Source organism: Aquarana catesbeiana, linkage group LG03, assembly GCF_042186555.1.
Source record: "Aquarana catesbeiana isolate 2022-GZ linkage group LG03, ASM4218655v1, whole genome shotgun sequence".
NCBI lineage: Eukaryota > Metazoa > Chordata > Amphibia > Anura > Ranidae > Aquarana > Aquarana catesbeiana.
Window position 1 is genome coordinate 525892860 of NC_133326.1, and position 15564 is coordinate 525908423.

Genomic DNA, 15564 nt, shown 5'->3' on the forward strand with positions numbered 1-15564 from the left:
CAACAGTGCCCCCCTTACATCAGAGTGTCCCCAACAGCGCCCCCTTACATCATAGTGTCCCCAACAGCGTCCCCCTTACATCATAGTGTCCCCAACAGTGCCCCCTTACATCAGAGTGTCCCAACAGCGCCCCCCTTACATCAGAGTGTCCCAATCAGCAGCTCCCTTCACATCAGAGTCCCCACCAGCAGCCCACTTTACATCAGAGTCCTCACCAGCAGCCCACTTTACATCAGAGTCCTCACCAGCAGCCCACTTTACATCAGAGTCCTCACCAGCAGCCCACTTTACATCAGAGTCCCCACCAGCAGCTCCCTTCACATCAGAGTCCCCACCAGCAGCTCCCTTCACATCAGAGTCCCCACCAGCAGCTCCCTTCACATCACAGTCCCCACCAGCAGCTCACTTCACATCACAGTCCCCATCAGAGAGCCCCCATCAGCAGCCCTTCACATCAGTGTCCTCCCTCTCCTCCCCCTCCCACATGTACTCACCGTTTTGAAGGCAGCTTCTCGTTCCTCTCTCCAGTCATGTGATAACAAGTGATAGGGGAGAGAGGAAGGAAAGTCTGCCATTGGTCTATCTCCCCCTGCAGGCTGGAGGGAGCATAACGCCTAATGGAAGGAAGCTTCTCCTCCTGACAGGAGTGAAATTGCGATCACTCACTGTCAGAGAGGAGCGGCTCCAGGACTGCAGCTGACTGGCCCACTGAGACATCAGCCCACCGGGAATCTCCCGGTAGTCCCTATGGCCAGTACAGGCCTGTGGATGGCCCTACATTCGCATCCGTCCCTGCTGGATTGGGTGAGATCTGGTGAAAACGGACATGCTGTCCGTTTTCGTCCGATCTCTCCATAGCAACCAATGGCGCTCGATAAGACCCTCCCCGCTCAGTGAGCAGAGAGGGACCTGTCATCCGCCGGCTCAGCGGAGATCAACGGAGAGATCTCCCGCTGAGCTGGCGGACTCCGAGACAGTGGATCCGCCTCATGGGAATGAAGCCTAAGGCTGGGTTCACACTGGTCCGACAAACGCTCCGACATTGGGAGCTCATGTCGCATGACGTGTGAAATTTAATGTTTCCCTATGGGAGCCGTCCTAACTGGTCCGACACAAGTCGTTCCGACTTTAGAGATGCTCCCTGTACTACTTTGGTCCGACTTTGATCCTACTTCAGCCTATTGACTATCATTGAAGTCGGATCAAAGTCGGATTGCCGTCTCGCATGATCCGACTTCGGCACGCGACTTGTGCTCAGATCATCTTGAGGGGGAACTCCGCGCCAAATTTTAGATAAAAATCCGGCATGGGTTCCCCCTCCAGGAACATACCAGGCCCTTGGGTCTGGTATGGAACTTGAGGGGAACCCCCTACGCCGAAAAAGCGGCGTGGGGGGTCCCCCCAATCCATACCAGACCCTTATCCGAGCACGCAGCCCGGCCGGACAGGAATGGGGGTGGGGACGAGCGAGCGCCCCCCCCCCTCCTGAACCGTACCAGGCCGCATGCCCTCAACATGGGGGGTTGTTGCCTTGGGGGAGGGGGGCGCGCTGCGGCCCCCCCACCCCAAAGCACCTTGTCCCCATGTTGATGAGGACAAGGGCCTCTTCCCGACAACCCTGGCCGTTGGTTGTCGGGGTCTGCGGGCGGGGGGCTTATCGGAATCCGGGAGCCCCCTTTAATAAGGGAGCCCCCAGATCCCGGCCCCCCACCCTATGTGAATGAGTATGGGGTACAGCGTACCCCTACCCATTCACCTAGGAAAAAAGTGTCAATTTAAAAAAAAACACTACACAGATTTTTAAAGCATTTTATTAGACAGCTCCGGGGGTCTTCTTCCGACTTCGGGGGTCTCTCCGGTTCTTCTCCACGCTCTCCGGATCTTCTGCCGGGCTCCTCCGCTCTCTTCTGCTCTTTTGCCGCTCTTTTGCTAAAGCGGAGGAGCCTGGTCTTCAATCTTCTGCCTTCTGCCTTCTGCCCTCTTCTCCTGATGTTGACACGACGCTCTCTGGGGCTAGAATGCTCTCTGTGCGCTCTGCTCTGACTTATATAGGCGGTGACCCCGCCCCCTTATGCCGTCACAGTCCCTGGGCATGCTGGGACTATGACGGCATAAGGGGGCGTGGTCATCGGGTGATGACCACGCCCCCTAAAACGTCACAGTCCCAGCATGCCCAGGGACTGTGACGGCATAAGGGGGCGGGGTCACCGCCTATATAAGTCAGAGCAGAGTGCACAGAGAGCATTCTAGCCCCAGAGAGCGTCGTGTCAACATCAGGAGAAGAGGGCAGAAGGCAGAAGGCAGAAGATTGAAGACCGAGCTCCTCCGCTTTAGCAAAAGAGCGGCAAAAGAGCAGAAGAGAGCGGAGGAGCCCGGCAGAAGATCCGGAGAGCGTGGAGAAGAACCGGAGAGACCCCCGAAGTCGGAAGAAGACCCCCGGAGCTGTCTAATAAAATGCTTTAAAAATCTGTGTAGTGTTTTTTTTTTAAATTGACACTTTTTTCCTAGGTGAATGGGTAGGGGTACGCTGTACCCCATACTCATTCATGTAGGGTGGGGGGCCGGGATCTGGGGGCTCCCTTATTAAAGGGGGCTCCCGGATTCCGATAAGCCCCCCGCCCGCAGACCCCGACAACCAACGGCCAGGGTTGTCGGGAAGAGGCCCTTGTCCTCATCAACATGGGGACAAGGTGCTTTGGGGTGGGGGGGGCCGCAGCGCGCCCCCTCCCCCAAGGCACCACCCCCCATGTTGAGGGCATGCGGCCTGGTACGGTTCAGGAGGGGGCGCTCGCTCGTCCCCACCCCCATTCCTGTCCGGCCGGGCTGCGTGCTCGGATAAGGGTCTGGTATGGATTGGGGGCGACCCCCCACGCCGTTTTTTCGGCGTAGGGGGTTCCCCTCAAGGTCCATACCAGACCCAAGGGCCTGGTATGCCTCTGGAGGGGGAACCCATGCCGGTTTTTTATTTAAAATTTGGCGCGGAGTTCCCCCCTAAAGATTCATACCAAACACAGTGCCGGCATTGGCTGGGATCCAAGTCGGATCCCCGTTCATTGAAAGTCGGACACATGCCGGCTTCATGTCGCAGGGCAAAGTCGGATCCAAAGTAGGACGGCTGTCGTGTCGCACCAGTGTGAACCCAGCCTCAAACAAATCTGTTGCTAAAATAAGGATTGAAAGGAAATGGCCCCCTGCAAAGAAAACAAATACTGCCTCTCCTGCTCTGATCTCTGCAGTAATGAAGAAAAAAATTAATGCAGAACGTGACACATTTCAAGGAGTATAGATTACTCAGGCCTGTGCCATGTACTGGGATTCTTCCTGCTGGCCCATGGATTACTACTATATCGTGCTGTGACATAGGAGCCAGCGGGAGGAACCGCAGCATGCAGCTTTGGCATTTGAGTTACAATTCTAGTAACACAGGAAATACTGAAAGCAGGGACAGCCAGGCAATTAGCTTTTTTTAAAAAAAAACTCAATAATGGCAGCCTCCTTACCTCTTTCATGACAGGCTTCATTTGTTATATTTCATCTTTCATTTGCCTTCCTAAACCAAATTTTCAAGTGCTGTATCTTATAAAGACGTTGTCTCCAGATTGATGCGGTGCAAATACACAAATGTACCTTCATTACCTAAACGAATGTGTTGTAATATAGAAAAACAGGAGTAAATTAGATCTATTCTATAACAAATGTGACAAGGCGCGAGCAAGAGATGTTGTGTACTAAATGAAGCATTACATTCGATATGATCTGTTTTCTCCTAGTTTTACAAATATATTCCACGGAGAACAGCAGAAAGTCACTGTTGATAATAGCTGTAAAATTAATAGATTATTCTGAACAGGTGTCTTATAAATCAGCAGATATGTGACTGCGAAACAGGGATTATTCATAAAAGCAAAACAAAAAATAAATTAAAGTGTATAGGAAGGTGGGAGGAAAAGATAAACTTCACTCGATTCAAGAAATTAAATTTACTTTTGTTCTAAATGTCAGTAGACAAAACACTAGACAGGTATAATATACATGTTCTTTTTCATTTGTTGCTACCGCACCAAGCACGGCTTGCATTTAAAGAAGAACTTTGGGGAAATTTTTTTTTTATTATTTCAGCTTGGCTGCAAATAGTTAAAACCAAGATGCTATATGGCACTTCCTGGATTTCTGCCCTTTTTACAATTTTAAAGCTTCATTGACACCAGGAAGTATAACTATCGCTATACTCAAGGTGTCCTGACAGCGGACTTGCAGCTCTCTTATGAACACGCTGGTCTGTCTGCCCCTACTCTCCCCTCTCCATTTGTAAAATGATTTATATTTTGTGAATGTGTTTACAGAATACAAAGCATTCTGTGATTGGACAAAAGGAGAGGAGGGGTGGACAAGCGACAAGATGGCTGTTCAGGAGGTAGCATATGACTCCTCAGATTTACCAGTTTGTAGCCCAGAAGACTTTACATTGATTTACTAAGGTCATGTGAACCAGTGAAGGTATGTGTAATGTCACCCAGGTGTCATGGGTGGAAGCCCGGGGTATTTTTTTTTCCCTGCACTTTTTTTTTTAACTGCAGCATTTTGGAATGGGGGATGCCAAAATAAAAAAAAAGTGGACTGCTTTTTAGTGCAAGGTCTGCTATAATACTTTACAGTGAGTCTGTGTCCAGACAATGCTCAGTACAATGTTAACATATCCAGAACAAGCATTAAAATCACTTTACAAATTCTCATTTACCTCAGTAGCTAAAACGGGAAAAATGCATCTTCAATATTCACAGCAGAAGCACTGAAATCATTACTTTTCCCTTTACATTCTCTGGAGAGCTGAATCTTTGCAGTCTTCCAGGCCAGCTCTGGCGTAAACCAACACAATGTACTGCAAGGTGTTGGAATGTGAATGAAACCAAACTTTAGAGACTCCGTAGTGATTTTTGAAGATCTTTAAGGATAAATTGCTTCACAGAACAAGCAGCCAGAGAGGTCAAGGAGGGTTTGTTTTAACCACTTCAGTTCTCACACCTACACAACCCTATGGACCAGAACAGTATTTAACTCCTCCTCGCCCACGCTATAGACAAATGATGGCTACAGCGTGAGCTTACTTTGCTGAGAGGGCATCTATTGATTGTCAGTGCAGTTCCAACAGTGCCCACAAGTGCTGCCAATACATACCCAACAGTGTTGCCAATCAGTGCCCACCAGTGCTGCCAGTTAGTGCCCATTAGTGCTGCCAATCAGTACCCATCAGTGCCTCCTCATCAGTGTCACCTATCAGTGCCTCCTCATCAGTGTCACCTATCAGTGCTACCTATCAGTGCCCACCAGTGCTGACAATCAGTGCCCACCAGTACTGCCCATCAGTGCTGCCAATCAGTGCCCATCAGTGCCTCCTCAACAGTGTCACTTATCAGTGCTGCCTATCAGAGCCCACCAGTGCTGCCAATCAGTGCCTCCTGATCAGTGGCACCTATCAGTGCTGCCAATAAGTGCCCATTAGTGCCACCTATCAGTGCCCATCAGTGCCCTTCAGTGCTGCCTATAAGAGCCCATCAGTGCCACCTATTAGTGCCCATTAGTGCTACCTATTAGTGCCCATCAATGCCGCCTCATTAGTGCCACCTCATCAGTGCCACCTATCAGTGCCCATCAGTGTCTTCTATAAGTGCCCATCAGTGCAGCCTCATTAGCACACATCAATGAAGGAGAAAAATCACCTGTTTGCAAAATTTTATAAGAAACTATGAAAAATGTTTTTGTTTTTTTTTTAATTTTCAGTCCTTTTCATTTTGCAAAGAATAAAAAACCCAGTGGTGAATAAATACCACCAAAAGAAAGCTCTATTTGTATGAAAAAAGATGATAAAAATGTAATTTTTGGTATAGTGTTGCATGACTGCACAATCGTCATTCGAAGTGCAACAGCGCAACAAAGTATCACAAATATGTATTTTTTGCTAGGATTTTGTCTTGCAATTTCTTTATGCAATCCATAGACAAAATATTGCACTTCACTTTCTACTTTCACTTTCTACGTCAACCGGTGTTAGTTTATAAAAAATAGAGTTTTTGTAGATAGAAAGTACAATCTTATTCTACCATGTGCCCCCTTAACCCCTTCAGGCCAGCAGTGCACATAGTGTATATGCAGCCTCTCGGCGGGTGGGCCTTAATGCTGAGCAGCCGCATATATGCGTCCCTGTGTAAACCACTTACCGCATTGAGAGCGTGCTCCTTGCGCACTTCCAACACGGTAGCCAAGGGGATCGGTAAGCTCCTGATGCATACTTAAAATCTGTAGGAAAATAAGTTAAGGGGAGAAGTGGAAGGAATAAGTAGGGCTGATGAGGGTAAACTAAGGGGTAAAAAAGGACATATTTCATTTAAAAACGATGGGTTGCTTTAACTGACAGCATATTCAAATTGAAGCTCATCTTGTTGATCTACAAATGAAGGAAACAGAGTAGATGTAAAAGAAACAATGTTACTTCATGTCTCCCTGTTTAAGGTCTAAGCAGTGATTATAAACAGTTTTTTTTTCAGGAAGAAAAGCAAAAAGTGTAGCGCTATAACTCAAATAAAATAAATTCACATCTGGGGTGCAAGGGTGATACCAGAGGGGTTTACCAGTAAGCAGACCACCTCCACACCTGTGCACACAAAAACGTGAGTGATACTACAACATACATATAGGTGAATATCTACAAGTGGTGTAGATGTGTCTCATTGGAGACTCTTTGAACCATTCAAAAAAATAGTAATCTATCAACAATACAGAATATACGAAAAAAAGGGGCCGAACCCATAATATAGAACTCAAATGCTATGCCTTATCCCTACAGGCTTCTGGGGACACATTCACATATACCATACATGAAAGCAGAATGGATGCAAAATGGTCAGAGGTTGGTTATTAGAGATATGTGAACTCAAAGGTCTCTAAGGGTTAACAGTTCTTAAACGTGGAAGGTGTTCAAAGACTTCATATCCTGCACAGCCACGTACATGTTAAGCCCAGGGTAGGTCTTCGTATAAACACATACTTTCAACTGGAAGAGATAAAATGAAATGCCCTTACCAGAACATATGGACTCATAGGCCGTTGGCGGGGAGTCATACAGGCTTTTACCGTCTAAGCGGTAGGGTTTAACGGTGGTTGCAATCCTGGAAAGGTGCCAGGAAGAACTTCACGGCCTCAACGCTCCTAGGAAAGCTGGGGACGGACCTGCTGTTCCTGTGTTGGTTGGTCTTAGTCAGGATGCGTGTTCAAATGTAGGCTGGAGTCCTCCACCGGGTACCGCTTACCACATGGGACTAAAGCAGTGAGATACAGCTTTTACTATTAATGGCAGGTTGTCAGAAATTTTTAATGTAATGTGTCAGCATCAAGCACCCCGGTCCAGTATGTCATTTTATCACTATCAGGTAGCCTGGCCAGTTTTTTTTACAGCAGCAGTTATTACGACTACTGTATTTACACGGTAACTTGCCGCTGTCATTTTGACAGTCAGAAATCGCCTGCAAATGCTAGGGGGGATCGGCAGCAGGGCAGAGAGATGGGGTATACTCCATATGCCCTGTGTACCTCGATTATGATTTTTAATTGGGTGTAGCACACCCGCTGCCTACAACTGGTTAAAGAGGAACTCTAAGCTGTGCCCAGAAAACAGCAGACAGAGAGCAAATCTAATCGCCAGTATTGCCTGTGGTCCCCCCACAGCTGATATTACCATGCCTTGCTCTGCACTGTGTGGATTTGGCCATCTTGGTAGAAGCAAGACTGCTTCCTCATGGGAGAGCCTCCAGCGAGGAGAACATTGAGAAACACAGTAGTGACATCACCAAATGTCACTCCAAAGCTCATGAGACTAGTAGTCAGAGGCAGCAGAGCCTTAAATCTCACACTGCAGATTTATAGCTATGAGGCTGCAGGTACAGGAGTGTCTAGGCACCCTCACTTACCAGGAAGTGTACTTTTATTTTTCAGAAGGTACATTTTTCTGGATACCGATAGGACACTAGCAATTCTAGATGTTGTCTATAACATTGAAAATCTTCACTTTTTGATAATAGGTTCACTTTAAAGTTCTTACAATGTATCCAAAGGCAAATCTTTTTTTTTATTATTAGTTTCAGATAGGAAAGAGTCAAAACCCCTGAAATCCCAAGCAGTGTTACCAGCCCCACCCAGATTACCTCTGTGTTCTACACAACACCTCCTTCATGTTATAAAGAAGAGGAGAGGGGAAGATGTTCTGTAGTCCTTGCTATAGGGGGAAACAATGCTGCTCCTCCATAGATACAGTACAGTTAGAGATGGTTTTACCCTAGAACAGGGAATATGTTGTTGGCAGAATTGCCAGTTGAAACATTAAGGCAAAAAGCCTAAAAAAAAAAAAAATGAATGCAGCCACCACATTTAAGGACTTGTAAGCTGCAATATATTACAATCTTTGTTCTTGAGTTTAGATACACTTTAATCTGCAGTATTAAATGACACTATCATTTATAGGGGCATAAATTCAATCACAAACACCTCAGAAAAATGTATTTGCTACCATACATGAATTAAACTGCACTTAAAGGCAATTTGATCTGCAGGCTTCCATATTATATGCAAAAAGCAGTGCAATGAACACTTTCTTAATCAATCCTAATGAAATTTCAGACGCGTTGTAGGATGGAATACATTTAGCAGTACTAAGAAAAGTTAATATATTTGGCTTTTATTCGTTCAGTATTTTTAATTAAATAATATCAGTGCAATTACCAGATATGGAAGGGCTTCCTAGTCCTTTTACTGGTAAATAGTGTTTCATAGACCTTTTAAAGGTATACTCTAGACAAACCTGAAAGTTCTGCAGTTTAGGTAAGCGTAAACCTTAACTGGATGATATTCAGTTTGCTAAAGCACTGCGTATTATAAAAAATGTCCACTTTCTCTATATCTAGCACAGTAAAGCCTTATTAGAATAGAAGGTATTCACGTCTCGTTCCTTCAGAAATCCCAAAAATAAGAGGATTGTTCTTCATTTCAGGACAGTAGGCAGAGCCATCCAAATCTATTCCTTTATGTGCCATCTATTCCTTTATGTTTTCTAAACAAGGTGTCACATGCAGACAAATTGGAGCTGTTTATGACCAGTCCAGTGACAGAAATTGACAATTATAATCATAACTCTGACAGTGTCTCATTACATGCACCCAAATTGTGTGGTTTAGGAGTTGTGACAGCACACTGAGTTCGAGGTTCACACAAGTGCCTGGAAGAGTTGAGATGCCTGTAGAATAAAATGTCTCATTCCTAATTAAAGCAGCCATATACTGTACACTATATGGCCAAATGTACACTAAATGCCCATTCCAAAACAATAGGTTTCAGTGGCAGCCGGTCCATAAGGGGCGCAGGGGCGCCATCCCCCCCCCCCCCCCAAAAAAAAGTTTTGACCAACAGGAAAGCTAATCATAGAACGATCTTTTTTTTTAAATAAATGATAATATGACTAACATTTTTAACATCTTAAAGTTAAAAAATGTTAGTCATATTATCATTTATTTAAAAAGAAATTGTTCTATGTGTGTGCAGTGCACTGTGTAAGGCGCCAAACAACTAATAGAAGTCTATTAGCTCTGTCAGTTTTTAACAAGTCCGTGATTAGAGCCTAAGGCTCTAATTGGCTTGTTTTATACGTTGTCCTTGAGGCGCAGAGCACTGCACCCAGAACCCTCCGACTTTTGATTTTAGGGAATCAAAATTTGCCATTGTGTCACTTCCGGTTTCACCGTTCCTGACAATCAGGAGGGTGAAGATTTGGAACACGGAAGCTGTCGGGTATCAGGGTAGCCGTGACAGCCCAAGCTGGAGGCTCCGTGTGCAGTTATAGACCTGGAGGGGTTTGTTTGCCCCCCCCAAAAAAATTTTTTATCACCAGCCATCACTGATAGGTATTAGTATAAGTGCGCGGTGTTAAAGTGTGTATGTGGGCACTTTTGACTGCCTAAAGTGCATTCATAAGTTCAGGTAATGATGTTGGATGAGAAAATCTGACTCAAAAAGAGTGTGCCAATTTTTTCCAAAAGGTGTTCAGTAGGGTTGACGTCAAGGCTCTGTGCAGGCTACCTCAAGTACCTCAACTCCAAACTCATCAAACCATCTTTATGGAGATGGATTTTTGCATAGGGACACAGTCATGTTGGAACAAAAAAAAAAAGGCCTTTCCCAACATATACTCACAAGGTCAGAAGGGCACAACTATCTAAAATGTCTTTGTAGGTTGCAGCAATAACAACACCCTTCACTACAAACACCTTAATTTCGAAAAGTAGGCCAGACTTTTGGCCATTTAGTGCAGCATGAAAGCCACTAACAGAATCGAGGACTGATGGAGCAGAAAATGAGGAGATTTTATAAGCAGGGGCTTTTAAAAGTTCTTTTTTGGACTGGGCTAGGCTGCCTCTTCAGAGAAACCTCTCGAAAGTTTGAAACACTGCATTTAGTGATCATTTAAAACCCTGGTTGACATAGAAAAAAAATGGTACATGCTTTTTATTGCTCTCATTATATAATTTAGGAGAGCTCACTGCAGCAGGCAGAAAATATAAAAATGACAAATTCTGGAGGTAATCAGGCAGAGTAATAGCATATCTGATGTTCTTTGTAACTTAAAGTAATTGCCAGCTGATAGGTAGCCAAGCGCTGTGCCAGAATTGTGTCCGTGGTGTGGGATATTCCCAGAGGCATCAGCCTTGGCAAGCAATAGGACTGCAGTTACTACACATACCTCTTTACAGAAATGTCCTTTAACGAAATAGATTTTTCTCTTCTACAGTACCTAAAATGAAGACTTAGTTATTTGAACCGCATTACTGAAATTAGCAAAAAAAAAAAAGAAGTTCAGTTGTTTGTTGGATGAAAAACACTTACTCAAGGAGTTTGCTGCAGTAGTTATTGAAAAACACAGTTTTTGGCATAAATATCAAGACTGCCATTATCTATAGTAGTCTGGAAGGCAAATACATTCAGTAATTTGGCACTTATGTTAAGAACTACATCCAGCTAAATGTATTATTGCTGGCTTTGTAGCGATGCATCATGGGAAGGGGTAGCCAGGTTATTCACCCAGAAACTTATATATTGTTTGCTAATTAATGCAGATAACATCAATTGCATTTATGGCTGTATCTATTAACATAAGCCTGTCTTACTAAGGGGAATGAATAGTCCATAGCTCCCAACTGTTCCTCATTCCACTTCAAATATCCTTCATTTAGCTCCCAAGATCTGTATTATTACATGTACTAATTAACTGGCGAAGTTATTTATATTGCACAGAACATTACATCCATCCATCACATAACTGCATTGCTTTTTTTAACCATTAGCTGACCAGCGCATGACGATGTACGTCGGTACAATGGCACGGCTGAGCATATGGGTGTACAGGTACGTCCCCTTTGAATCGCGGCATTGTGGGCGCGTGCACCCGCCGCGTACTCCGTGACCATGCCCGCGGGTCCCGCGGACTCAGTGTATGCTGGGGGCCCGTGATTGTGTCACAGAGTGGAAGAACGGGGAGATGCCTTTGTAAACAAGGCATTTCCCTGTAGCACTGATCGCTGTATAAATGACAATGGTCCCAAAATGGTGTCAAAAGTGTCCGATGTGTCCGCCATATTGTCGCAGTCACGATAAAAATTGCAGATCGCCGCCATTACTAAAAAATGCCAAATTACTATCCCCTATTGTGTAGACGCTATAACCTTTGGGCAAACCAATCAATATACGCTTATTGCAATTTTTTTACCAAAGATATGTAGAAAAATACATATCAGCCTAAACTGAGAAAGAAATTTGTTTTTTTTATATATTTTTTGAAGATATTTATTAAAGCAAAAAGTAAAAAAAATATTGCTTTTTTTCAAAATTGTGGCTCTTTTTTTGTTTATAGCGCAAAAAATAAAAACCGCAGAGGTGATCAAATACCACCAAAAGAAAGCTCTATTTGTGGGAAAAAAGGCATCAATTTTGTTTGGGTGCAACGTCACACAACCGCACAATTGTCAGTTAAAGCGACGCAGTGCCATATCGCAAAAAAGTGCTCTGGTCAGGAAGGGGGTAAATCCTTCCGGGGCTGAAAAGTTAGCAAAGAACTATTCACCAGTATTGCCTTAAGGCTCCCTGCAGCTTTCTTTTTTATTACTGACTTGCCATGCCACGGCTCTTTGTCTCTGTGTGTCTCTGTGTGTGGGTGGCCATCTTGGTAGTGGTAGATCTACATAATAAATGACGTAGAAGCCAAGAGATCCTTGAACTGCAGCTTCCTCTCCAGCAGAACAGTGAACTGCACAATAATGTTGTTTACATCCTGGCCAGTATATACACGCCTGTGCACCAACGTCCCATAGATTCGATCCTGTCAGTGTTGAAGGAAGTAAGGACGAGGGAGCGGCTTCCATTATGTTAGTTTATGCCCCGCACAATTTTCTTTGCATGCTAGTCGCATATCGAAAATGAAGAGTTTACTAAAGTGACGAAAATTCTCGTACGGCAGAATAAAAAATTCGGAAGTGATGTCATGTGTTGTAGTGTATTTGTATTGTATTTTTGGACAACAACTGTACTGAATAAACAAAAATTGTACAATCTGGTATCATAGGAGTTAATTTTTCATGCTTGTCCGATCAGATAATATCGGATGAACTGTCAAGATCGGCTATCAAAAGCTCTGTACTAACGATCAGATAATAGTACGATCACTTAGAAAGCGGTATTTTTCTTATGATTCTCGGATGGTGTGTATGAGCCACTAGGCTGGTTAAGGAGGCTAGGAATGGCAGCTGGTAAGGGATTTTTGCTTGGACTTTGCTTATAATCATTCAGTATGGTGGTATCTGCAGCAGTTGGAGGATGTAGAGAAGGGATGGAAGAAGCCATGTGTACCACTTTTCAACAGCTGCCTTATCCTGAAGTGCTTTCTGTCCTTTATAGCCTTAGACATGTTCATAGCATCACAAGAAACATTTTTTTTTCCTTCCAGGAAATGTTAAAAGATGAAGTGCGCACACTCACGTATAGAAATTCAATGTACCACAATAAACACGTGTTTAAGGATAAGGTGGTCTTGGATGTCGGCAGTGGTACTGGAATTCTGTCAATGTTTGCAGCAAAGGCTGGCGCAAAGAAAGTATACGGGGTAAGTTATATAGACCCATTTTCTATTAAATCATTTTCATAATGTGCTTTATAATACTTGTTAAAGTGTATGTAAACCTTAAAGTGATATTAAAGGCAAATTTAAAAGTTAATAAAAAAATAAGTTATATCTACCTGCTCTGCACAATGATATTGCACAGAGCAGTACTTTACCTCCTCTTCTGGAAGTCCCCCGCCAGCGCTTCCGCTGCTCCTTTTTCCTCCAAGTGCCCCCTCAGCAAGCCGTGCGCTATGGGGGCACCAGTGTGGGCATGCTCCTGAGCAGGGCTGTGTGCGTCCAATGACATACACAGTTCCGGTAAGCCACCCCCTGCTTCCTTCTCACAAGTTTGACTGACAGAAGCAGGAGCCTAAGGTTTCCACTGTTCTCGGTGTCTTCTGTAAGACCAGGAAGAGAGAAGAGCGGTGTTGCACCTGGGACAGTGGTGGATCAGGGAGAGGCCCCAGGTATTTGTTAAAGGGTGGGGGTTGGGGAACAGTTTGTGGGGAATTTTTTACCATAATGAAGGGAATGCATTAAAGTGATTGTAAACTCCTACATATACCCAGTGAAGTGACTGGCCTCAGGTGGTACACAGAGATAAAATCAAATCCTCCAACATAATTTCTACCTGTTTATTTGCAGGCTTCTCTTCTCTGCAGCCATTCAAAGCCCAGCATTTATACAGCTTGTCTGAGCTTTCAGAAAGCAGGGGACGGAGAGCTCAAGTTACACTATGCAGAGCTCAGTGAGAGTTGATTGGAGTGAAGGGACACACCTCCCTTCACACAGCACACAGGAACAGAGCTGAGGTTGTCAATCACAGGCTGTGTGCTGGAGCTCCCTCCCCTGTCACCTTTTCACCTCTTGATGTCAGGAACTTTTGTCAGAAGTGACTCATAGCAGAGGAACGAGGCAGCAGATAGAAATAACACTTAGTGCTCTGTATTGAGACAAGTACACACTATAGAGGGATATGCTTTGTTCATAATTCATATCTGAGGTTTACAACCACTTAAAGAAAAAAAAATTTACTTTAGAATAGCGTTGCACCGATACTGATACTAGTATCGGTGCCGATACCGAACATTTTTACTCATGCAAATGCTCCGATGCTTGACCCGATACCTGGCAGGAGGTCAGTACACCAGGTGTAGCAGGGGGGGCCGGGCATCCTCTCAGATGATGGGTGCAGCGGTGGGGGCAGTTACAAGCACTGATCTCTCTGTATAGCTTTTCTGACAGCTGCTTCTCCTCCTCTCCCTCCCATGACTGTCAGGGAGATCGGTGCTTGTAACTGCCCCCACTGCTGCACCGATCATCCCTGATTGTCCCCTGTGTCCTCCCTGGCTCCTCCTCTGGCTCCACCCTCGTCCTGGATCTGTCAGGATGGAGAGCAGAGGAAGGAGCCGGCAAATCCTTTTCCGAATGCACAGAGTCAGTGATCACTGACTCTGTCCATTCATAACTGAGCATCGTAAACTGTGTTTACTGTGCTTCAGTTTGTGAATGAACAGGAGCTGCTGTCTCCTGTCCTTTCAACCTCAGTGCAGCTGAGGCTGCTAAGTAAGGGACTGGGGAATCTCTGTCCTCAGTCACTTTCATTGTAATAATAAATATTTAAAATTGTAAAAAATAATAAAAAATAAAATAAAAAAAAAACACTGACACGTCCACTCCCCCCCCCCCCCCCCCCAAAAAAAAAAGAAAGCATTGTAAAAAAAACGAATAATAATAATAATATATAAATTAAAAAAATAATTGTAAAAATAAATAAAATAAAAAAAACTACTGACACAGTCCACGCCTCATCAGTGCCCATTAGTGCCATCTACCAGTGCCCATCAGTGCTGCAATAAAAGTATTGGTATCGGCTAGTACTTAAAAAAAAGGTATTGGTTATATGTACTCGGTCTTAAAAAAGTGGTATTGGTGCAACCCTACTTTAGAACCACTTTAACATTGAACCCTCTGATCTATTTATATGTATTATACTGCCCCCAGGAGGTTATGGCAGGCAACTACAGAAGCATCCATATTTGTTTAGCTAGCTGCTTGAGTACCTCAGGAGCCCCAAAACCCATGGAGCTAAAGTATGCAAATATTGTCCTTGTTCCAGAAGTTGGTGTTTGGTATATGACCTACCACCTGAAGCTCATTATATCCATACTAAGCTCTGACCAGCTCACTGGCAAAGAGGTGGGCCAAGCATAGCCTGGAAGAATGAAGTTTGGTATTTTTATAATGGTAAGCACCAGATTTTGGGGGTGCTGGGGTGTTTGAGCAACTATTAATACACATGTGCCTATCCAGGCAAACTGACAGTCTCTTGCTAGCCTAAATCTCAATAAGGTAGTTCTCAGGCCTCCCTT

The 15564-nt window shown here is 44.6% G+C and overlaps 1 protein-coding gene and 1 long non-coding RNA gene across 6 annotated transcripts in view; one reads left to right on the top strand and one right to left on the bottom strand.

The window, feature by feature from the left end:
* Nucleotides 1-15564, top strand: part of PRMT8 (protein arginine methyltransferase 8) — a 276876-nt gene that overhangs the window by 153756 nt on the left and 107556 nt on the right. For all 3 annotated transcript variants that reach the window (XM_073621240.1, XM_073621239.1, XM_073621241.1), the window contains exon 3: nucleotides 13037-13192. In XM_073621240.1, coding sequence (XP_073477341.1) covers nucleotides 13037-13192 — 156 coding nt within the window. The remainder of the gene's footprint in view (nucleotides 1-13036; nucleotides 13193-15564) is intronic.
* Nucleotides 1-15564, bottom strand: part of LOC141132631 (uncharacterized) — a 134038-nt gene that overhangs the window by 109436 nt on the left and 9038 nt on the right. For 2 of the 3 annotated variants that reach the window (XR_012242936.1, XR_012242935.1), the window contains exon 2: nucleotides 3501-3636. This is a non-coding gene — a long non-coding RNA (uncharacterized lncRNA). Of the gene's footprint in view, nucleotides 1-3500; nucleotides 3637-6215; nucleotides 6295-15564 lie in introns of all 3 variants that reach the window. The other variant, XR_012242937.1, reaches the window with a different exon arrangement.